Genomic DNA, 26,795 nt, shown 5'->3' with positions numbered 1-26,795 from the left:
ATTACAAACTTCCATCAAACACCAAACAAACAAGTATCTACTAGGCTTAAGTTTTCAATGTATACAAATCATGTCGAGTTAACAGTCATATCTTTACGCGATAATCCCTAATAAATCAAATAAATGTTTTTTTTTGGTTCAGTCAAAACTATTCTATCATCTTCTTGAAAATTTCCTCCTTGCTTTAAATTTGTATAAAACCTCTACTCTGGAGCAAGTTCTTGTTATTTGATGTTTAAGGGCTATGAAGACTACAAAAGTATAGTTTTCTTTGAGAATAAGAAACTTGACAAAGTTGTCTTTTAAAATTTACCAGAGGGAGCCTGTTGTCCATTTTCTTCAGTTATCAATGCATATAAAACGTTTGCTTTGAGCTTAAATATGTCGTAACATAAATGGTACATATGGTCATTTAGCTAGAATATTGCTAGATGCAGTTAAGAGCAAAAAATTAGTTCATCTGGTACATGTTGTAAAAACAACTTTTATAGCAGTGAGCAATGTCGCAGAAAATTAGGGGAAATGTTTTTTTTTTGTACACATGTATACAACCATAATCTTTTTGGTATTTTTACTATATAACTTATACAATAGGAAAATCAAACTGCATGAACAAATTTTAAAAATTGTTTTACGATTGCAAACACTTAAATCGTTTTCATCGATGGCAATGGGAGAAGGCGTGACAGTAGCTGCTACATGAAGCATATATGTTCTACTGCGGCGATATTGTTTTACAACTTGTACGTATCGTAGAACCGTTGCTCCTTGAACTAGTTTGAGTGTATGCATTCTCATTTGCCCAACTTCATTCTTTATTTGGTTAGCTGTGTTTGGGTGGATTTTGTCTGCAATATCATAATAAATACTCCCCACAGCTGCTGGTTATTTCTCAGAATTTAACTATCAAAAATAGAGTTTATGGATAGTTTTTGTTTGCTCCTCGACATGGAAACATCTGGTGGGTTTTTTTTTGGTAATGGTTCGACATGAACTCATTATTAATGTCATAACTATATGCATACTGTTTATTGCAAACTCTTGAGAATATTTATATACATAGCCGCATATATGCATTTACAGCTTTTGTAGCTTTAACATTCAACGACCTTATTTTGTGACTGTTCATCGATATAAGGTGGGCAGTTTGGTTAACGTTAGGATCAATCACCTTTAGAACATGTTAATGCAACAATGTGATTGTCTTTATTGTTTGTGAACGGTTTTACATGGAGAGTTACTGAGATTTACTCCATAACAGAACACAGGAATAATTCCAACAAGATTAAATTCCTTCTTCATGTCATTGTAAAAGTAACGTAATTCCTAAATATAATAGTTTGGTCTGTGGAGTCGGTTGTACTAGCTGAGCCATTGAAAAACTAGATTTTCAAAAAAGTGTTGAAATTGATGATAGAGCGGCGATTTACGTGCAGAAGAATGAAACCTGTTTCCTGTTTCTCGTGGCATCCGAACTTCCAAGAGGATCACGTCATCATGTTTCCAGTCACCACCAGAGGAGAGATCGAATTACTGTATAACAAACTTTCTAGGGCACAAATTGCTGGAGTTTTCAGACTATTTTCACAGTTTTCACAGTCCCCGATTTGAGTTTGCTGGTCAGGATTCAAAATAATCTACAGTATCTGATCTTAATTTCCAGGAGTTAAAATCTTCAGGGAGAAAAAAAGAAAATGCTTTTATCAATTTCTAACATAAAATTGAAATCTGTATAATACATAATACTGATTAACTTTTCAGCTAGAAAGTGGCATAAATTTCTGGCTACCGATGGTTGAACGAAGATGTGATAGACAAATATGCTATTGCACTAGATTTATGCTCACTTGACAGCCCTGTATCTGTTTAATTTGTGTCACTGGTATTGTAAGGAAATAAAAGTCCCATTTTATATTAACAATCGTGATAATCAATATTGTTCAGGTTTGACCTGCGTTTGACTTCCAGTGTCCAATTGAAGGCGGTCAAATGAGGACAGAAAAAAAGAAGCAATATAATACACCCTTCTTTTTTTCTTTCTTTCTTTCTGTTTGTGCAATTTAGTTATTCTTTGAGCTTAGACAAATAAAGCAGCTTTTATTTCAGTTTTTTCTGTGTCAAACCAAATGTAACCTGACAACTCTCTTGATTGTTTAACATAGAAACCGCCGCCCTAGCAACCGTTTTTTTACCGAGTCCATAAGCATCGGTAGGGATGTTATCACCTGGTTTAGGCGGTTCAAATCCTTTCTTGCCCCAATTGATTAATGTCGGTAAACAACAACCTTTGTGGTAGTCTTAGGATCTGGGACAAATTTTAACCAATCACTTTAAAAAAAAAAAAAATTAAAATGGGTTAATTTCCCCATTTCTGTTTCATGTGGCCAGAGCCTTTGTCTGATTTAACCCGAATTCAGGTTGGAAAAATCCAAAAAATGAGGTTTAAAATAAGTTAACAAATGACGCAACGGTCAGTCATTCAGTCTGTTGGAAAATCGACACCAGCTATTCCAAGCCTGACAGTGTCGATATAGAAAGAGAGAATATAATAATAAGACTATATTGTTGGGAATTACTGAAACCATGGCAATATTTAAATGAGTAGTATATCCCATTGTCATCTTAGCTAGGTTATATACTTATAGATATATACTAATTAATCTATTCATCCATGTGTTCATATAAAATTAAAACCTTTCTATACCAATTAATACAGATCGAAATTATAAAAGTCGGATCAGATTTGTTTTGTTCGAATTTTTTTACTCCTATGATTGGAAAAAAGCATAAATGATTATTTTACTGTTTAAATCTTCACTTCACCATTTCATTTCATTTTTGACCTTTGAACTTCATTTCTATCCAATGATGTTCTTGCTCTTTCATAATTTACATAATTTAGTGTACTAGCTGTAACACTTATTGTACTAACCAATTCTTTTTGTCATAACTTTAATTATTCCCTGACGACAAGTCCACCAAAATGACACAAATGGCCCAAAAGAATTCCGATAAATTGCCTATATGGACAGATGACTTTCCGTGGCAGCTTGTTACAACAATTACAGTTCAAATTGTTGAAAAATATTGTGGTTGCAAATGCATTACGATTGGTCAATTTACATGAAATAAGCTATAAATATCTGAAACTAGGTTTGCTTGTACAGTTCAAAGAAAGGGAATTTACTCAATTTAGCAATTTAATAAGCATCTCCTGCCCAGCTGAAGGAAGAGTTTGAGCTCTAAGCATACAGCTGAGATGCACATGGTTGCGATATATATAATAAGGCCTGTACGCAGAATGTTTTATAGGGTGGTGTTACTAAATAGTTGAAAAAGTCTCAATACCTGTTTTGCTGATGAATTTCGGAAAACAAACTTCAAAGTAGATTCAATGTTTCTTATTCTAAATGCAGCTCTGACCAGACAGGTTTAATGGAGAAAAGCTGTCGCAATCAAAAGAAAGAAATTTATTTTCTGTTGCCCTTATGGCGCGAACGATTTACTGTAGAATCACTGCCACCGCCCATGTCAGCATGTTCATTACGCAAATGTAAACAAAATAGTCTACACATGTGGCCTGATCAAGATTATAAAACAGTCCTATACTCATATCGTCTACTTTTTACAATTCCACGGAGGAAATGTCTGAAAACACCTGTTTATTCATTGCAATGGAAGGAAATGACACAATTTCGCAAGCTACATCGGTAAGACTTTAAGAGAAAGATACTATTCAAGAGAAGGGACCTAATACAGGCTAGCCACGATAAGTCAATAAAATATCGTGAATATTGATATGAAAATTGCATAGAACGGTATAATTTTAACTGAGCTTTTTGTGCAGTAAGCTGGAAAGGTCAAAGTTTAAATTTGAAAAAAGGACAGAATTTAAAGGACCATTTTATTGAACACTGTCCTGGGGGAGAGGTAGAGGTAAACTACATTAGTTGCAAATTGGTGGTATTATTCGGAACAATATCAGTTCGTTTAAATACTTCTGACATTTCATGCAGTGCAAAAATTTCCCCGAAGCACAAAAGGCCATTCTCTAGCCAGGACAATTTTGACTGTTGTAAAATAGGGGGATCAAAGGGGTGCATACTTAAACATACCCCTCACCACACCCTCCCTCCCTTCCCCCACCTTCCCCCTTGTGTACAGATTTGATAATCAACATCAAAAAGTGATTTATATATTTTTAATTGATTTTTTTTATAGGATCGATGCAATCAATGCAAAAGTTCCTCCATAAAATCCAACAAAGTATAGAGCAGATGTTGACACCAACTGCCTAAAGTGGAATATGTATATATATATATATATGTTTATATATAAATATATTTATAAATATATATATTTTTATATATATATTATATATATATATATATATATATATATATATATACACATATATATATATATATATATATATATAGTGAGTGATCATCAGACAACTGACAACCCATATGCTGCTCTGTCCATCGGTTATGTACATATATACAAATAAACACCCTGTCCTCGGCTGTAGAGATTCCCGTATTTATGGATAATACCGTTCCAGATGCTTTCAGGTGTACAAATACCATGCAGTAAAACACATGTACCCCCTTTTGATCTTCTTTGTCCCTATTGCAAAGAGAATCTAACGAGCCTAAAGATTAATAGCCCAGGGGGGGCTACGTCAGCAGCGATGTAATACCCTCCCTTCTAGTAACAGGGTCACTCTGTCCTACTTCATTCTTAAAATCCTGAGTTGACCTACAAGTTGACCTACTAGCCTGGCTGGGCTGATGATTTTTGCATCTTTGTGATCTGGAAGGCTTATGGCTTCTTTTTTGTTTGTCTCAGCATGATAAATTTGCCCCAATCTCTTCAAAGGGGAGCACAGCGCCCAGTTCATCAAGAGAGAATATTGTAATTTTTTTTTTAGTTTCTGAAAATTGTATAATTGTTGGGAAGAATTGTGGTAAAGACAGATTAAAGTGCAAATACTATGGATTTTGAGCTTGAAATATATACAGGTAGTGCTTCTTACCAAATTATCTGGATTTGAATTACTCCATTTAAACTTTATACTCAAAATGTATGTTAAAACTAATTGGATAGGGTTTACACACTTAAAGTAGAACTTGTGTCTTTGAATGGACTACTGTAGCTTGTTTAAAGAGCAGTAATATATTACAGCAGAATTTGATTTGGCTGCAAGAATCATTGAAGGATGCATTTTCAGGAGCAAGCATGCATATCCAGAGTGCGAGCATCCATATTCACAAAATACTTTAGTTTTCACATTTTGTGTAGCATTTTTCGAGGCGCCAAATTTTTTTCTCTCTTATTGAATACTATAATATCTCTGCAGCAAACTGCTTATACATCTTTTATACTTGTTTAGCAACTTGACCATTTTGCGATGCAGAAAGCTAGGGAAGGGGAATATAGCCCCTTAACTTTATTCCCACTGCCCAAAGTCACAAAATTCACTTATCTTCCTACCCTCAGATGAAATAAGTTAACCTTTTAAAAATACAATGATCTGAATCTATGTAAGATTGCAGTGTTGGGGTTTTACATTAATATTGCTCTTAATTGTAACCCATGATTGCACTGAAATTTCTGAGCTGAAGGAAAAAATTTTCAACCTCAGAATTCAATTTGGCTGCCTTTCATATAAGTCATCTCGTTTGAAATCTCTCGTAAAGTTTAATAGATTCTTTCTGTCGCCAGAAATCGTTTAATATTATTTGATAATTAATTTACTACTTAATTGTCAATTTTTTTAGTTGAATACACCAATTAACTATCCAAGGCAGACTGTGCTATTATTAGTCTATTCTGCTGTCTAGAGGAAGAACAAATAAAAAAATGCTGGTATCTTGCTTGTAGAATTTTTTTGTTTATGACTTTGCAGCTAAACGGTTATAATGATTTGGCGGCTATATGGTTATTCACCCCAACCGGTACTTAGACTGTTTACTCTCAAGTAGAACGCTCGGTAATGTGAGTCAATCTGAGAATTTTTAATAGTCTCAACGACCTCTCGCAAAAGAGTGCACTCGATGCAGGACTGCAATTTTTGTTTTGATTTGGGTAATAAACAAAGATGGTGATTAAAAATATATTTTTGCAAAAACTAGAACAGGATGGTGCCATAAAAAATAAATACATTCCGAGAATGATGTCTCCATGTCTAAGCAACACACAAATATATTAATGGTGCTATTGTAATTAGTTTAATCAACAGATTAGCTTTAGTGACTAAAATCAGAAAAAAACCGAAAAACGTTTAGTGTCGCCCTTAGAAATATATAAATTAGTCCCTTTACATTGGCATTAAAGGAAATTAAGGAATATGTTTCAGTAATTTATATTCTCCCCAAATATACCAAAAATAAAGTCAGCTAATAAATCACTCACATGCAAAAACTAGAACAGGATGGTGTACCATTGAAATAAATACAGCAGAGAATGATGTCTTTATGTCTAAGTCACAAAAATATTGATGGTGCTATTGTATTAGTTTAGCCAGATCAGCTTTTGTAAATAAATAAAAAAAAAAATTATGTAGCCCTTAAGAATATATAAATTAGTCCCTCAATGTCGGCATTCAAAGAATATCAGTACTTTATATTGTCCCCCAATTATGCTAGATTAACAGAATATCAGTACTTTATTCTCCCCAATTATGCTATGAAAAAGTCGGCCGAGGGTCGCTCGCATTCGAATTCCAACATTCAGCATTTTTGACTCATTGTAAAAGTTAAGTTATATCCACATTCATACAATGAGATAGTTAATTGTCTTTTTAATACATTTATACTAAATTGCCCTAAGGGAGGACTTGAAGGATCAGGGCCTTGAGGAAATCACTTTTAAAAATCTTCTGGCAAATTTTTAGCATCAATTTGCTAAAATTTGGAACTGGTTCTGAGATGACCTTTTCATTATTCAGAGAAAAGCAAATTCAACTAGTATGTTTAAGACTGACATTTCCTCAACATTGTATTCCATTAATCATTTATCCAGTATCCTGTTGCTGTCCAAAGTATACAAACTGAGCAGATTGTCTCACCAATGCAAAGATGAATATGTGTACAAATAAATACATATCTATTTATATATCTATATATATATCTATAGATAATATATATATATATTTTTATATATATATATATATATATATATATTTATATATATATATATATATATATATATATATATATATATATATATATATATATATATATATATATATATATATATATATATATATATATATATATATATAGCAGTTTCTGTGCACATATAAGTGAACCCCGCATGGAATGTTTTTTATGAGAGTTACCAAATTTTCCCTGATTAAATTTTCATAAGTTATTGCTTCCAATTCTCATTGCTACACAAAATATGAATACTGAGTATTATTCCCTGATTAACAATGTCAGTAACTCAAGTATCACGATCAAAAATGAAATGAGAAAAAGAAGGAAATTACAAGGAGAAGTGAGATGTTACAACGAAAGTGAAAACGAGAAGAAATACTAGCTAAGCAATAGGCTTGTTATGTTCCAAATTGTTATGTTCCAAATTAATTTCAGATGGGGAAATTTAATAGTTCACTGCTTCCTTTTGCAGCTAGCTGTGCTCTAAGGAGAAATTTACAGTTTAAGGTAATTAGATTTTGTTGTCAGATAATAATTATGCTAGAAATTTAGAAAGGAATTGTCACTTGTTTTATATGAACTTTAACAAGCATTTTAGTGTCAACCGCAAAGCATTTTTAACTCTCTCTGAGACATTTATACCGTCAAAGTAAATTTTTTTCTAAAAAATCCTGGAATTGGATAAAAATGGATCCAAGGGTCAACAGCTCAGATCAGGAGAGGGTGGTGTGGGGAGGGAGTAGGGAAGGCTATACTTAGTGACCAATAATTAGACACAACGATATCTATATTTGTATCTATGTGACTCATATGTCTGATAATCGAACCAAACTGGTTTTTCAATGGAATTTGTGTTAATAATTAATTAATGTAGTTTCACTAATCTTTACATCAAATTTCCACAAAGAATGTTATTATTGTGATAAATATTTTGCTACAGTACAATTCTAAAAGTGGCTCACAAATACTTTTTGGTGAGGGTCTCAAGAAGTTTCCAGACAACAGTTCTGGGAGCTCGTAGACAGCTGAGGGCGCTAAATAGTGTGTCAAAGGGCATACATCTCAGTCCTCATGGATGATACATTGGGTTGCAAGCCTAAACATTTGTGGGCCGCTGCTGTAGTAGTCAAAACAGTTCAAATGACTGTTTCCTTCGGTGTGTTCTAATTGTCACAGACCGCTACCACTCTCTGGTGTTTTATTTCTATGGAAATAGTAATTGATCGTATATTGCATGATTATATGAAAGCATCATTTGAGAAAAAATTGTTATAAATAATATTGCAATTTGATTGCATGGTGAGCAAATTGGGGTCACTTTTGGGGGAATTTTTATCATAAATCAAAATTAACACACAAAGGGACATATTAAAAGAGCCCTACTTATAATATTATTTTGGTTATAATTTTTGAAATTTTTTGAAATTTTGAAATGATACTTGTTGAGATTATCTTGTTCAGGAGTGGAGCAAGGAATACTTTTCGAGGGAGGCAATTTAAAGAGTGGTACCAACAATTCAAGAAGGGTCACATTATACTTGTGCACTAACTGTAAACTTGTGAAATTTTATTGCACATGATGGTAGCACAGATGGGGGAAGGGGGCCACGGTAGTCCACACCAGGGATCCCCACTGTCCCTACTTCTAGCTACAGGCCTGTTCTTATTTCAAAAATTCATATTGTCTTCTATACTGGAGTTTGAAGGTTGCAGACAAACAAGAATGGAAAGAAAAAATAGGAAATCAAACAAGAAAAGAAAAAAAATGGCGAGAGCAAAAAAATCTGTTAAAATAGCAAACTTAAATCTCTCAAAATAACTTGCCCTAGAAACTGGGCGGAAAATATGGGGAAAAAAAAGAATGCTCTTTTTAACGGCCTGAGACCAATATAACAAGCTGTTTGTGAAATCAAACCCCTACAATTTAAGTAGGTTATGGGATAGACTTTTTGCAACTTGCAGATATAGTTGTCATGACGAAATGCAAATCTTATTTCCTTTTACGCAGGGAAATTAGAACATGTATTCAATGTGCCCTACAAACAGCTGAAACTTGTAGCATATATATATATATATATATATATATATATATATATATATATATAAATATATGTAGTATGTAATATTTGGTGAGATATTAGGTATAATGTAGTTCTCGTATCATTGAATAACTTACTTACATATATACATGAAATAGTTAGTTGTATACTCAGTCGAAGTTTTAAATGCTCAATTTAAATCATCGCCGACGTTTTCTGCTTATTGAATGCATTGGATAAAAATTCGACCTAGTTAATAAATCTCTGAGATTGCAATTAGGTGGAGTTCATGTAATATTTAGGATTTGGCAAGAATCTAGTTGCTTCTCGAAGAAGAAGAAGAAGAAGAAGAAGAAGAAGATGGAAAAAAAAAATTTAGCCATCTTTATGCCCCCAGGCATGATGTAATTTGTGTATAAAATCTGCGAATGACACATTTATGAGTGCATATGTCAGAGCCAATGGCCAACGCGGTGTCATATTACACAAAAAAAAAGTGTATTGGCAAAGAGAAAAAGAAAATAGAAGCTGGCCGAATTTAATTATATAACTAGGTCAGGTGACCTAGTTAGGCAGGAACAAATATGTTCTCGCTGTATAGACAAGGGATAGTAGGAAACTGGAACAGAGAAGTAACAAACCTTAGTAGTGTGAGCAATGTCATATTTGGTGTTAGAAGTGCATGCAATAACAGAGTTAAGTAGAAGTTAATTGTTTAAATTGGGGAAAAAGAGGACAGATGGGTAATTGTACCAAAAAAGAGAAAGAAGATAACCAAAATAAAAAAGGGCAGTTTTTGTTGTTTGCCTACCACACTTGGCCAATTGGATTGTTTAGCCTAGATTTTATCCTTTGTCCTTTTTTCTTTTTTTTTAACATTATGTTCTGTGTATATATACATGGTAAAGGATTGAACTTACACATTTTCCTTTTTAGTACATGTTAAATTACCCACATTTCATAGAACTGGAAGAGCTGATATGCCACCTTTCAAAATATCTATGGGGTTTGTCATTTGTCATATCATTCTACAAGTTATAAATATCAACATCAGAAAATATTTCTGCACACCGAAAGACATCAACAATAGGCAGATAATCAATGAATAATGGCCAGCTCCTTACAAGACACCCTTTGTAAAACCCTCTTACGAGACACTCCCCTTTGTAAAAGCCCAATTTGTACCACCTGTTGATTCGCTTCCATTTGAACATAATGGCGGCATGCACGCATCAGTAGTAAAAGATCAACAACAGTTCATAATTTCAGAGCTGCACATGGTTGCCCAAAGTTCTTGCTATAATAATGAGCCTTGATTCTTATATGCAAAGATAGGCGACGCTAGTGGATGAGCAGCCTATGCTACAGAGGGTACGAAAGTGTCTTAAGGTGAGGGATAAGTGTTTATGCGGTCGCATCGAAATGCGAGAGATTTTTCTCAAAAATATCTACAGCATTACTGTATACATTACACAGCAAAACAAAAGCAAAAAGTTACTTTGCAAGTCAGAATTTTGATCATGACTGCCATCGCCGAGGACGAAAGCCGAAGGTGACCAACTTGTGTTTCTGACTTATTATCGTGACTTATTATCGTGACCCTCTAGTTGAAAAACTTACAATGATTCATACGTCGAAAAAGGGTGACCTGACCAAACTCTCATACTTTACAAGATATTTTGGAAAAAATATCTCATAATGAAGAGATAAACTTATTTTGCCATAGAAAATGAGAATGCCTAACTTTAAAGAAAGCAAACATAAAGAATAAACTCCCTTAATTATAGGTGACCTGAATGGAAGTGAGTCCGTGGGATCACATTGGTAATATAATTCCATACTTATGGTATGCTGATGGGTAGAAAAGGAGAGTTCAGTAGTAGTGTGGAGATATGTAAGCTAACCATCATTTGTTACAATATTCAAACCTTCAAATACAGGTTTTGAATTAAGTCAGGAATGACCTCATTCCCTGCGATATAATGTTTTAAACTGTTTTAAAAGTGAAATTGCAGGTGCCTTCCAAAAGTGAATATTTGAGAACCACATGGCATCATCCCAGGATCATGAATGTGTGCATGTGATGAGAAACATTGCATCATTTCTATTTGTATGGCTTATCATAGAATATACAGCAATTACATAACTGCTCTTGATAGGTGCTTTGGTCCCCCATGAAGTAGTAACCTTTGCTGATTTTGATCTCACTGCCCCCTCTCCACAAATGAATTGATGCCTTCTCCTTATAACCCAACAGGTCCAGTTAACTGGTACAACAACAACAAAATAATAAAACAAATAACAGAACATCTGTCCCAATGTTTGTATTCAAAGTAGACTAATGTACTAGAAACCCATAGAAACATCTGCTGTAGACAAATTTATCTGTACCATTAAATGTATTGGTTTAGTTTTGGTTATTTGTTTTGACAAGGTAACCAATTTTTCTTGAGTAATTTAACAAACCATTTGTTGTCAGATAATTGCAATATAAGCTAACTGTAATCGGTAATTCGTTTCTGGGAAACATTGTATCTCAAGCGGACCGCACAGGCCATTTTACTTTAGGCCTCATGTGCAACTTAGTAAAACCTTGATCCTTAGTTTGTTACTGTCCCAAAGCCACATGTTTGGAACTGAATCAACGAAAGTCGTAAAAAGAGTGAAAACTAAAGATTGAAAAATGTGTTGATATTCTCTGCTCTTTTTTTGTCATTTCACTGGTGCCGAATGATATAGCCATAACTATATATATATACATATATACATATATATATATATATATATATATATATATATATACATTCTATTCATGGTTTTATTCATAGCAAGCTTCTTTTTATCAACCAACCTTTTAGGAAAAGAAAAGAAAAATGGAGAGATACAAAAAACAAAACAAAATGCTATTGATAAATTTTAACAGAAAAAATGTGGAGCTCCATTGAGCCAAAACAGATGACAAAATGTTTTTAAAAAAGAATGAAGAAAAAAAAAAAAAATGATTAAAAGAAAAAGGCATCTTAACAAAGGGAAGAATGAAAAGCCCAAAAGATAAAAAAAAAAACTAGACAAAAACACAAAATAGAATTTAAAAAAAAAAGGAAGGAAAAAAAAAAATCAGAATGATTGACTTGGGTTGTACAGAAAAGCATATATAGAATATAGCTATTAAGTCATAAGAAATACTAGTGCTAGTAAGTACTTGCATGTATGAGCCACCTCACCATTGTTTGGAATTGCTCGTAATTAGGTCACGATGAATAGCTCTGACCTCATTTTAGGAGATAATGCATGCATCTGGGTCAGTGGACAGCTTATGGGTGTGTGGCCTTTTATTGGTGATCTAGTTTTTTGCTTATTTATAGTGTCACTTTGGAGGAAAGAGGGGTGGGAAAAGCTAGTGGCTTAAATGTTTTTGAACGTTGTACTCCGATTTTGCGCTCTTTTTTTTTTACCAAAAAAAGAGAGAAAAAAAAATTCAGGGAGAGAGAGAGAGAAAGAAGAAGAGGGTGCTTTATTGAGCGCTTTAGTTTTTTATTTAACAATACCCAAGAGTACGATAGGAGGGCGCAATGCTACGGAGCCAGCATGGCGGCAAAAAACTTGGTCGTAAAAACTTTACACAGATGTGGGCTGGTTCTATCGAAGTAGGCTAAAAATGTGATAATAATTTTGAACTTTTAGACAGGTTATTTTATGAGGTGGGTTATCGAATGATATCGAATCAAGGTGTGCTGTACAACAGCATATCGTACCTATTTTTTTGGGATATATATATATATATATTTTTTTTGGTAAATTTGTTCTGAGGGTCAAAATAGTGTAGGTGACCCCCATGAGAAGGTTGGAGCTTGCACTTTTAGACGACCTATCGTCTGTGAACCTGATAGTGTATTAACTAAACTGGAAACATGATCCATGACCCTATTTTGGTTTGAGAGAAGATTTGAGAATGTACACATTGCCATCTGTCAGACTCAAAGTCTGTTTATGATGAGATGAAAGCCAGGAATTAATATTGGAGCATTTATGTCTATGTATAGATTTACAGTAATCTAAGAGTTCTAAACACTGGGTTACTTTATTGTTCAGCACTTCTTAAAGACCTCGAGTGATCAGAACATAAATATTGCTGCTGGGTTTTCACCAGAAGTTCACATAGTATATCATACAATAATAATATTGTATCATAATTAATATAACATGCGGTTAATTCCTCTCTCATGGAATTATTTTGTATTCTTTTGAGACTGTTTTTAATATGAAAATAAAATAAAACTGTTAGCAAACTGCTTATCCACTAGAGAGCCTGTGTAAGAGAATGTGTAAAAGTAAGTTGGCCTGACATTTCGATCCTAGCAGGATCTTCTTCAGAGGCTAAAGGCTTTCCTTTGATGTTTTTAATATGAACAGTAGTAATTAAATTAAGTACAATTTTAAGGTCAACAGCATTGGCCCAAAATATGCTAGTAAGCCAATTTATAACGGTCACTCATGCCCAACCTTTTTTCATCACTGATTTTTCGGCCATACGTACTGCAAAAGTACTGCATAAATATAACCCAGGATGGCCTCAATATATAAAACACAGACCGGGTTGCTGGTACCTAATACGCTCTATTTTTAAAAATTATTTATGCTCCTTTTTTTAAGACCTTTTTTCATCAGCTAATTAATCAGTTGTTGAAGCTCATCTTTCTGTTTTCAGGTTAACTTATCCTTTGAAGATTCCTTAGTGAGCCTTGATTAATCTATTATCTTTGACATCACAGACATTCACACCCCGAAAGGTTAAAGCATAAGGAGATGAGTTCACTTCGACAGCAAACAATTAGTCATTAATTGTTCATCACAGGGGAGTACCCAACAAATAAGTTCACCATGGCTGGTGTAGAGCTCCCTAAGCAGTCGATGATCTTTCCCTAAATTGCTGGTAATAGTTCTTTGCCGCTGGAAAAGTGCCGGCTGAATTGGTTTCTAGAAACTGATGCATAAATTAACCTGGATTTGGGGCATGTATAGCCCAGGATAGGAAAAGCAAAACCAGAAACTTGAAACTTCCTGCATGCGTTGTACTATTAGTATTAAACCCGAAAGTACAGTTTGGAAAGTGACATTTAAAACAGAAACATTATCACTGCAAAACATGTCAAATGTCTAAGTGATTGGCTGTATAATATCCCTGACTTGAAATAATACCTGTTCAATAATACCTTAAATTGTTGTAGACTCTTGTTGCTTCATTTTTTCTTCTTTTATAGTCTCATAGGCAGAGGTTTAGTTCAATTTTAAATGCATGTTGATTGCACAAATTTAACAGTTGTTACCACACCTGCCTGCAGTAAATGAATTGGTCAGATATCATTGATGTACCGTTGCAATTCTCTACCTATCTCCTCCCAACAAAATGCACTCTACTTATCCACTATGCCTTAAATCCATTGGGGCTGAGTGAAGGGAATATTAGTAGGAAAAAAGGGGCAAATGATGGGTATGAGGGAGTTCCATGTTTCTGTCTTTCCACTTTTGAACACCAAATGGAAAAACAAAAACACTGCTATCTGTAAAGATCATATTTTGCACCACTCACAGTTTTGAGAAATCATGACCCCTTTAAACATCTGAGGATTATCAATTTAAGTGGATGGACTACTCAGTCTAACACAGAGACCATTAGGTCAGTTTGTCAAATACAACACAAAAACTCAAAAAGGAAACTATAAGATTCTTGTGGCCTCAAAAATGATGTTAATGTTAATATACCAAATGTGGTCTTAAACAGTGAAAATCACTTTAAAAGTAGAGTGTCAAAAATAACTTTATCTTTTTTTTAAACATAACTTTTTAAATTTTTATGAAGATTAATGAAGAAAATATCTATAGCTTTGAATATCAACTATCTAATAATCTCAATCAGGAAATCAAATGATTCTTCATGTTATTCTAACATTATATGACAATGTTACCAAAATATATGTTGTAGAGAGTTATTTCATAAATATTCCCATACGAATGAATCAATACCATTGCCTTATACACAACAATTTATGCAAAAATTTTTTTTTTTTTTTTTTTTCATAGAACAGGGAAATGAACAGAGTTAGTTGACCATGAGACAAAAACAAGTCTATACTCTCTTTGCCAAACAGGATCTTTCCCTGAAAGGCAAATGTTGGGAAATGTTTTGATAACATCAGTACATCTTTAATATCTGACTCTCTCTCTCTTGTGTGGTTCTAGACGGATGTTGTTATTTTTTTTTTTCTCCCTAGTATCATCGTTTGGCTATTAGGGCAAACAGAAAGAAGAAGAGATTATCTTAGTCAGGGCAAAAAATAAGGCCTGATACATCATTCAAATCAAACCAAATTTAGATATATTGTGAGGGGGAGGGGGGCGAGGGCGTTTTTTCTGCGAAATCTGTTATTATTAGACTTAAGAATAATTTGATAAGGACATGAATTATAATTACGACAGAACTTTTTAGACGAGGTTCAGTTGACTGACACAGATTGAAGAAGCTTCGCGATGAGTTTAGATCCGTTATGTTTAAAGCCAGAGAAATTTATTAACTATACTAACATATCACAAAAAATTGGCAGTTATTTATATGGCTTGATTAACTTTGTTATTCTTAATAATTGATATGTAGGCATACCCTTACTCTTACTCCGGATAAAATTAAAAAACAGACAAGCAAGCAAACAAACGAACGAACGAACGAACGATCAAACGTAAACATAAATGTCAATTAAGGAACTAGTATAGAAACTGATACAAAAAGTCAGAACATTTTAGTTGGCCAGCAAAATTTGGATTGATTTTATTTATGTCATTTAAAGTTTTGCCAAAGACAAAAGGTCATATCTCTGAGATACTAGAACTCATCATATTTGAATCAATTTTTCATTTTTCATTTTTTTTAAAAACTTAAAAATTTCTTTTATTTCTTTCGTAGTGTTTATATACAATTAAGACAACTCCTCTCGGACATTGCGTGGGCAAGCAAGCTCCCTACACAAAGATCGTTGCTATCGATCTTATCGTTCGTCTTCATATTGGTTCTATTGTTTCATCGAAACTCATTGTCCTTCTTCCTTCGTTAGTCTCGACAAATTGTAACTCGTCGAAATGAAAGGGCATATCGGTAATAACGAAATCGAACAACCTCAACCCCATCTCAAAAATCCTTGCATCTGTCTATCTCCCCATTCCTCTCTCTTTATGCCAATTAGCCTCCTCCATGAGTAATATCATGCTTAACCTTATACACATTGCCTTGGTAACGGTCGAACTGATATACAATCTGTATTCCTGTTCCCTATAATGATGACACCAGTCTGTGTGTAATTCTCAGAATCAGTTCACTGGCAGCTTCGCCAAGTGTCCCTAATTTGACCTTTCAGTCTGGGTAAGATATCACAGGCAGACCGGTACACAAACTACATTGTTTACTTTGCTAATAACGATATACATTAAACACCGTTTGTTGGGTAATTTGTAGTAGCCCCGACAACCAATACAGTAGTCTTTTATAGGTACTCAGTATACCCTGCACACATTGAGTCACATTGAGAGGGAACTATGTGGTTTCTAAATCTAGATTTATCATCTTTTGTTTATTTCGGGACTAAGTGCATATTTATATGGTTCAACACCTGTTTTAATTTTGACTTCTTCTTTGTTGAAGTATTGTCAACAGAGAAGGATTCTACACAAATTTTTCAGCAGCTGTTTTCAATGTTAATTTGTGTGACAAATGCATATATATCTAATTGTCGTTGTTAAGATTGCGAAGGCGGAGATCGAGTCTGTTACCGATTGCCCAGTGAGTCGGCAGGCTTTAAAGAAAGAGAATTGAAACGCACATAAAACACACCCATGAAGAAGAACATTTTCAAATAAATTGATAATTGACATTTTGAGTTTTGTTTTTTACATCATTAAATATCATGGTTATACTTTTAGTCTTTAACGTTGGTAAAATGAAGTAAAAGAATGAAAATCAGAATTTAAAAAAAAAAAATTAATAAAGAATTCTCCTCTTCAGATTCTGTGGTCGTAATTAATCTGTCATTTCAGTAGAAATTTTGGTACCTTAACTTCACTTGATATCGGGGCTTACCTGTCTCCTCACAGTATTAGGACAGGTCACTCCACCGTGTCTATAGACTACATAGCCTCAACTTCTAACCATTTGTAGCACCTATCAATCACCTATCACCGTTATTTGACTGAAAACTACGTAATTCCGTACAACGTCCAACCCAAAGTGATAAAACTATAATTAGCAAACCACTAAGTTTGTTTGAAATTTCCTCGAGTTCCACGTAAAAAGGATATAAAAAACTGCAGTAAATTTAGCCAGAAGACTGAACAATTGTGTGAATGTAAACATCATATAACCTTTCTTTTACCACGCATGAATTTAATATTTTGAGGAAGTTTGATGAAAATTCGTAAGGTTTGATTTGTGATGGCCTTAACAAAGAATCAGCACAGGTTGAAATCTCCTAAAGTTCCATGAAAAAAGGATAACAAATATGCAGTAAATTTTGCCAGAAGACTGAACAATATGTGTGAATGTAAACATTGGATAACTTTTCTGTTGCCACGCATAAATTTAATTTTTGAGGAAGTTTGATGACAAAGACGTAAGGTTTGATTTGTGATGGCCTTATACAAAGAATCAGCAATGTGCATTAGTTTATGTACCAGTTTACAATCTCCCCTGGATTTTTCATGTTTTTTTTGTCTTCACTGTTAGAGTATATGTTGAGTTTCTATGGTGAATGCAATTGTTATATGTACATACACACTGCCAATGTTGTACGATCATTCCATAAGCCGATCACAGAACACCGATTGCCTGCATTGCACATATCAGCAGCTTATACCCGTATCATATTGTATCGGGTCACTTTATGGTATCTATATAGACTCGGTGAGACAATCTTCTGCACTCTGTTCGTTCTCCCGATCAGCCAGAGAATATTACTCGTTGACCTAATTTGTAAATCAGGGCAATAAATTTAACTATGTCAGTGAAATACCCAAGAGTACCTCATCTGCAGTATATTGTGAAATCAACTAAGCTGCTCATCACATGGTTTCATTGTTATCACCAGTCGGGTTTTGGGGGCTTAAGGTTAAAAAAATAAAAAACAACTTAAAACACATTTATTATTTGTGAATTCAGCCTTTAACAGTATAGCATTATAGATGATAGTATTAGATTAATACCCTCCCTTTTCCATCATTGTATAGGGTTTATCTAAATGTCACAATTGTTCCGACATGGAAGTTCTCCATTGTCAGTCCATATTAACACACATTATTTAATGTGGTAACCATGTGGCCTACATTTAGGCCAGTACCCTTAGGAATTGTATATAACACGCTCTGTTTTGCCGAGACCAAATCAAAGCATTAATTAAGTAACTGGAGCATGACAGTTATCTAATGAGGAACGGTTTGGGTGAAGGAGACTCTCATTTTGCTTGTTACATGTCGAGTAACGATCCAGTCACATCGAGCTCACTGATTGGTCGAAAGACTATAGACCCAAAAGACAGCAGATTGTTAGTCTAGCTATAAATAACTAGTCAGATGTGGTCAGTCAATTGACAGTACAGGCAGAAAATTGACTTATTTCACTGTGGGCTTGCAATTAAACATATTCGTAAATTATATCGCCAGAATTATGTTCCTGATATTTAAAGATCCCTTTTTAGCAGAAAGATTCCTTGCTTCTTTCCTGATAACTCAACTCAGCCATTTTTCACAGATTTTTTTATATCATAACACTATCATGAGTGAATAATAGTTGTTAAAATTATATCGCCAGAATTATGTTCCTGATATTTAAAGATCCTTTTTTAGCAGAAAGATTCCTTGCTTCTTTTCTGATAACTCAACTCAGCCATTTTTCACTGTTTTTTTTTTATATCATAACGATATCATGGGTGAATAATAGTTGTTAAAGATTTAAACACCCTCGGCTTTTCTTTATGGTTGTCTATGCAGCAAAGTTTTTTTCATACAATTGCACTAAGATGAATTTATTTTGGAAAAGAATAAAAATCCATGGTTTTCCCCGCAGATTTGCAACTCAGCGGTTTAATCTCAGCCTTAATATTCATTTCTTGGTAGCTTGATTAACGTCCAGTAATTCTTCCGTTATATCCAAATTTCAAACAATGGATGCAATATTTTTCGTTCGAAAAGCTGACCAATACCCTGACTAATTGATCTTTCAAAATTTGCATATATTACCAATGACTTTGTGTAGTGTTGTTAAACCACTGTTAATTTGTATGCTTTAAGGCTACACATCATATTGTTATAACAATAAAGGAGTTAAAAGGACCAATATATATATATATATATATACATATATAAATATATTTATATATATATATATATATAAATATATTTGTATATATATATATTTGTATATATATATATATATATATATATATATAAATATATTTGTATATATATATATTTGTATATATATATATATATATATATATCTATAAATATATATATATATCTATATATATATATATATATGAATGAAAATCTTCAGTGTCAGCTGTTAGTGTCATCCAAAACATTTGTACTTTATTCAGTTTCCATTTCAATTAATAAGTTTGTTTTTTTCCCCCTTGTTTTCCTGTTTTCAGATTTCGATGCAGATATGAACATACTGTGCCAGGTTTGTGGAGATAAAGCATCTGGCTTCCATTATGGAGTACATTCCTGTGAAGGTTGTAAGGTGACAAAAATATTTTTGATATTATTGATATTTTGATTATATAGAATAGAATGACTCCCAAAAGAATCTGAAGTATTTTTTCTTCTAACCTGCAATCATAAGTGCAATTATATTTTGAGAACATATAACATGATTATGATCATGATAGTGGTGGTGATGGTATTGGCATCAATGTTGGTGTAACCTCTGTAGGGATGTATGTCCAATTTAAAGGGATAGGCAGAACCATTGTTGGCTTGTCTTCCTGCTGATATTAAATACTGTTCCATCGTGTGTCTATATGATATTTTTATCCTGCATTCTCGACCTAGTATTTAAGCGGCCTTTAAAGGAAAAAGAAGGAAAAAAGAGGGGAGGGGGTTAGGAGGGGTATATAGTCTGATATTATGTCCTTGACGCTCGCATGAGATCTTATGGTGCGTTTATTTATAGATATCGATTAATCCACTTGATGTCAGCAAAAATTCAGTTAACCAAGAGCAACCTTGATACTCTCTTAAGACATTACGGTGAGAGATTTATTTAAAGATTTCCTCAAAATCTTCTTGGTCGTCAGAATCTTTTTAGTCAAAAAAAGAGTAACTCTAGCAGCTGTCAAAATTTGGTGCAGACAGACTGAAAATATTTACATTTCAACCAGAAATCAGTTGGCTGTTTTATCCTTGCTAGAAAGAGATCTAGGAATTGACTTTTTGGACCAAAAGGGTGGATTCAGCCAGTAATTATAGCCATTTAACAGTCAGTGCCAAATGAGACCTAGCTTTTTTTGTTCGATTTGTATTTGAAAGTAGGGTATAGGCTTGGTACATGGGCTGTGCTAGTATTCTCGGCCTAAGCTGTTAATGTTGCCCATCACTCAGTTAAAATTAAAAGGTTGGGATCAAGTTTTGTTATTTCATACCAGCATGCAGTACGTGGCTCACTAGTTGCATCCATTGCTCGGATATTGCCACCCCCCCGGTGTTAATAGTAGACCAGCCCTGTGCTTGGTGTCAGACCATTCTGACCCTTAATGCAGACAAGGCCATGATCCTCTAAGTGCATGGTCTGATCTTTCGCTGATCCTACAGTCTATCACAGGGTCAATTTGTGGTGGTCTGATCCATGTTTATGGGAGGGTTGAGGGGGGGGGATGGGTTGAACACCGTACTCTGGGTCTAATGCAGACAGGGCCTGATCCTCTAAATTTTCAGCCATTGCAGATTATTAAAATCTGAAGACGATTAAATGTCTCGCTACTTTTAGAGTGGCAGTAAAGTGCTGGTTGCAAATCAAGCCTGGGTGACCATTATCTGACTCACTAGCATATTAGAGTACAATTATGCTATTAATGTCAAAAATTTGTCCTCATCGTGGTAGTTGTAGTATATGGTGTCACACCCACGGCAAACTGGGGAGGTGCCCCGTCGACAAAATCTAAGATTTGCAAAAAATGTAACGGAAAGAAAGAGTGCATGTAATCACTGTTAAATAGATTTGGTTCACTGTTCTGAACTCATTCCTTTACCTTTTGTTCTCCTTCCCCCTCTGAAATCTTAATTATCTTTTTTTTACAAGCAACAATCATCGCCGAACAGATCGGCTATGAATGTTTATAATGTTTCATCATGCACAACTCCTCATGATGAAGTTTTTTGTGATATCCCTCCTCACTCTCATAAAATGTGTGAAATCTCAAAACCGCACAAGTCTGTCAAGCTAAACTCTGATATACAAACATGAGGTTTAAAAATAATACCTGGAAAAAAAAAAAAAACCAGGGGAAAAGAAAATAATAAAACCAGCTCCAGGAAAAAAAAAGTACAATGGCTTAAATATCAACTATACTCTGGCTTGTTTCAATCATCGAAATTGGCAAAAGTTCATGTGGATTTAGAAAAGAAATGGAAAAGAAAGTGATAACGGGGAAGGAATATAATACTCGCTAGTCCCTTCCTAGATTCTCCAAAAATTGGTCATTATCTTGTTTGTACATATTAACCTAGTTTCAACTTAAGTTGCAATATTGAGGTCAAAAAGTGACCCTGCTGCCACAGACTCCCAACATCGAGTTAGATTAAACTAGCTCAACGAAAGTAGGGCAGGTTTTTGGATCGGCTGACTTGACAAGGACAGAAATCGGGTAGAGGAGTACATTTTTATTATGATCATCATTTTATACAGTGAGGGTCAAGTTAACTCCAAAAGGGAAATTAATTCTGTCTGACACACTACATGAGAGGTAACTTGACCTCTTGGTGACCCAGAACTGCCATAGAAAACAAACGATAATATATAAAGAGAATGAGGAAATAAGAGAAGATTTAACACAAAAAAAAACGAAAAAAAATTGTAGGTGTTAATGGACAAACGTATGGTAGTGTAACAGTAGATTCTTTAAGGTTGCTCTATTATCTGTTTACCCACTGTTCGCTTGGATCAAAATAGACTGCTGGGATTGGCATTCAAATTGGGTTAAGAAAACAAAAAACAGGATGCCTTGTTTTGTATCCCCTGTAACAGATAAGTAACCTTTTGGGGGGGGGTGGGAGAGGGGGGAGGATTCAATGCAAGTAGGGAGGGTACTAAGATACGAACATAGTGCATTTTGCTCACTAAAGATAGGTGTTTTATTTTCCAAGTACAGTGTGTTGTGTACTGCTAATGAGTCTGTTTGCAAACTGTGAACTTTTAAAATATCTTGCTTCAGATTGCCTACCAAAAATTGATTTATGATCATGTAATTGTTCCTCTACTGACATTTTTAGGGGGTGATAAGGTTAACAGGATCCTGGGCTGTTCCAGTTCCTGAGACAGACAGGCAGGCCTTGGGGAGGTGTGGGAGACAGGACTCAGGCCAGTGACAAGACTCTTGTGGCAGCACATAGCTTTGGTGAAAATTCTTTGGGGAGGGGGAGGGGAAGGGGGATGAGCATGACCCTAGGGAACTTGACAGATTAGTCATGAATGACTCACCGAGGAGTTTGGTGTTGAAGCAAATGTGTAGCTTCAGACTTTTGAAGCCTACCAAACACTATATTGCCCATTCACTGTGTGCATATACCCTTTACCCACCAATATGCCTTATAATAATTTCCTATGAAAAAAACAACAACAAACAAACATATGTGTATAGATCATGTGGCTTTATATTACCATGTGCATGTCTACACACCATTTTACTACTAAGGGCCTTGTACACTGTGTTGAAGATACAAGCTATGTATGATTACACACCATATTACTACTAAGGGCCTTGCACACTGTGTTGAAGATACGCAGCTATGTATGATTACACACCATATTACTACTAAGGGCCTTGTACACTGTGTTAAAGATACAAGCTCTGTATGATTACATACTGCGCAGAGAACACAAAATGCTCAACGGTTTATAAATCATTGACAGCAGATTTTTTTCCTGTCTTTCTCATCGCTGATATTATTGGACATCTGCTTTAAGTTTTGAATTTTACGTCTCTTGCATGCCAATATTTTGAGCCTTACAGGCCCCTGTCCAGCTTGATAACCCCTCCCCTCTCCCCCCTCCCCCTCATGGGTGAGAAGAATCGGTCTCCAACGTCACTTTTGCCCGAGACAACTCCTTCCAACCATGTTACATATACCAACCACAGTTGACAACACACACTCAAATTGGTCTGTCGAACACTCAGAGATGGAATGTGGCATGAACATGTTTTTTTTTTTTTACAGGAAACAATATACTGTCCTATGAGGGTTTGTCTACAATGTTTATGAGGGATTTTAATCCTTTAAAACCTGCAGTCTGTATCTTTCTGCATGGAACTGTGTTAAGTGTCCGTGCCATTTCACACAGCAGCAACGATCTCGAATCGCAACAAACTGTCAGCACTTCACACCTCACAGAACATTCTATTTCCTGCAGTACGGTTGGAAATGGGAGACTAGATAAAAACAGGCTCGTCTCCAGAACTGTTCAGATCGTAAAATACGATCCAGTCTGCAGCATAAATATATCTCTGTGTTTTGATGTTAGTTTAGGAAGCCCAGATTAGCTTCATAAACGAACTGCTTCCTCCCAATCATTAGCGGGCGTGACATCGTAAACCAGGAAGGAGAGGTCATATTTCGCGGGGCACGGCGGCGACCTGGTTTGGCATCGAGGCCCCGGTGTTTTCTTTGCGATCAACACGTGTGCATGTTGACCTACATTCAATCTCGCAAGTACTTAGTCTCATTCAGATCACAAAGTGTTGCGTTCAGGTCTGTCGCCGTGGGAGGGGGGGGGGGGGTTCAGAAATCATGCCATCGGTGCTTTTCAAATAGAGAGACAATTTTTGAACCAGTTAATAGAGCAGATGGGGCTCCTGGTAGGTTGAAAAAATGCTAATTTAGTGATCTGCAAGTATAAAGTCGTGAGAGGGGTCAAACCATTATTGAATGACTGCCGTTAAAGCTTGGCGTTGAATTAAAACACAGGCTATTTTGATCGACTGTCTACGTAGATGGGTCGTGATATTGTTTAATCTTGAAGGTGAGGTTACTTTATGTAGATCAAAGTGCAGCACTGGGGCATGTTCTACACTGTAGTATCATTAAACTGACAACAACAACAACAATAAAAAATGAAAAAGGACACTTCAGGCACTATTGTTACCCAGGCTTGTAGCAATACCAAACAATTGTCTAGGTTAAACTGCTAGTACCTCCAAAAATCAACATCCCTTTCAAGTTTTGATAACAACATTCTGCCAAAGTAATTTTTGTGAAAATAATTTCACTTCTATTCCACTGACCATGAACCTCCTCTTCTTTGATCCCCATCACCTCCCCCTCCTACCCTCCCCCCTCCTACCCTACCCTCCCCTCCTTCTCCCCTCCCCCTCCTCCCCTCCCCTAGTTTCTCAGCACTTCCATACAACTATGATTGTATTTTGGCTAGGTCTTCTAAGTTTTATAACAAACTAGAAAAGATTTTTCGGAGGCCCGGTGTCGATTCGACCTAAGTCTTATCTCCATCCAGATGGATATCACACTCTAGTTTTTTATTGATCAAGACTCGGCTATCGCCGAAGAAAAATCCGACCGGCCGCGCTGGTGCCTGCGCCATTCCCCGAACTATATATGCCCTCCTTTTATAGCAAGACTCTCTCTCTCTCTCTATCTCTCTGTCTTGCCCTTATTTGCATCAACCATTAGTTCACATGTTTCTGCTCAAGAGTCAAATTGGCATGTACCAGCTCATCTTGGCTTTAGGTTTCTGTACGTAAACACTCCAACCGAGTAAAAAGTAGGTCGAGCTTCGTAAGATCCTCCAGAGAGCTGGGATGAGATGAAAGCAGGCGGTTATATATATATATATCTATCTATACCGTCGAAACCAGAATGCGGGTACTGCATTTAATAATAAGTAGGTGATACGATACTGGGGTTTTATGATGCCCAGTACCGACTGGCGTGCTGCGGTAAAATAAAGCGTTAAATAGCTCTGCTGCTGCTGCTTGCTGCTGGTGATGATGAAGATGGGAAGATAGTCCTTGGGTGTTAATATCTTTTCATCTACCGGACTGCAGTGTGTAAACCTTGGTATATTGGTTAATGAGCAATTAATTAAGTGCTGGTAGTAATGAATTAAAGTCCCAGTAGAAAGGATAGTGACAGAATTATAAAACACAAAGGCGATATGCCGATGCTACGAAATAAGAAAATAAATTTTCCATTTTAATATTAAAATACAGATATATTTTTTTACTGTAATTTAAAATAAGAGGGCAGTATTAACTTTACATACATAAACAAAAATGGGTATGGGGGAGGGGGGAAAGAAAAAGACTAAATTAGAGAGAAATTTGTTTGCGGCAATGAGGCTCTCCAACGGCACCCCTGCCCCCCCACTGGATTTGCACCTGGGGTGGAATAATGAAATGTAAGATAGGAATTTAGGTCTTGTGTTAATGAAATACTGATAGGTGATAAAAACCCAGAAACAGCATAAATGACACCTTTATATGCAAGTAAGATGCAGTTTAAATATCAATAGAACACCTGTGATTATATGACAACAAACTGAAGCAAGATTAAAACACATTTAACTTTTACCTGAACTTCCCTGATTCCCTGGTATCACACTTATTGTGGTAAGCTATGTCACTAGTTCTAAGAAAAGACATCTCAAGTTTCTTTTCTTTAGAAACCTCTCTTAGCAATATTGACCTGTAATACATTACAATGATGTCAAGACTGATGTCAATTTTGTTTCTTTCTGTGGTTGTATGGATACTGACAAAGACAAACAATATTTCCGTTTTATGCCTTGGTTCAACAGAAATTGGAGAAAAGTTTAATTTATTCATAAATCAGCCTAATAACCCCACCAAGCAAAAGGTATCTAAAATTTTTTGGAATTCTCTTACATTGTAATAATTTACATTCATAATGATCCAGTGATTCGTTTATTGATAAATGTGTTCCTTTGTTTGTTTGCATTTATTCCATATTTGTACAATTCTTTCATTCTGTTTTTGACCTTTTTTCCCTCTCTACTCTTCAGGGTTTTTTCAGAAGAACCGTTCAACAAAATCTGACTTACAGGCCTTGCCCAAACCAGAACCATTGTGTAATTCAAAGGAATAGCAGAAACCAGTGCCAGTCGTGTAGGCTACAGAAATGTTTGCGAATGGGAATGTCTAGGAATGGTAGGTATTCTCCACAGAGTATTTTTATATCAACGTAAGAAAAGACTGTTCATTCTGGATATTAAAATATTTTGGTTTAAAATTCTATACTGTAAAATCCTTATGAGTGAATGACATAGTAGATGTCTACAAGGGCTTTCTACAAATCTTTTCTAGTT

At 35.0% G+C, this 26,795-nt stretch overlaps 1 protein-coding gene across 2 annotated transcripts in view; it reads left to right on the top strand.

Moving 5' to 3' along the window:
- LOC139964603 (uncharacterized) overlaps positions 1 to 26,795 on the top strand; it is a 41,756-nt gene that overhangs the window by 5,355 nt on the left and 9,606 nt on the right. For both annotated transcript variants that reach the window (XM_071966330.1, XM_071966329.1), the window contains exons 3-4: positions 19,891 to 19,982; positions 26,493 to 26,637. In XM_071966330.1, the coding sequence (XP_071822431.1) occupies positions 19,891 to 19,982; positions 26,493 to 26,637 (237 nt within the window). The remainder of the gene's footprint in view (positions 1 to 19,890; positions 19,983 to 26,492; positions 26,638 to 26,795) is intronic.

This window comes from Apostichopus japonicus, chromosome 23 (genome assembly GCF_037975245.1).
Source record: "Apostichopus japonicus isolate 1M-3 chromosome 23, ASM3797524v1, whole genome shotgun sequence".
NCBI classification, from domain to species: Eukaryota; Metazoa; Echinodermata; class Holothuroidea; order Aspidochirotida; family Stichopodidae; genus Apostichopus; species Apostichopus japonicus.
The sequence above is the reverse complement of the archived record's forward strand: the minus strand, read 5'-3'. Positions and strand labels throughout refer to the sequence as shown.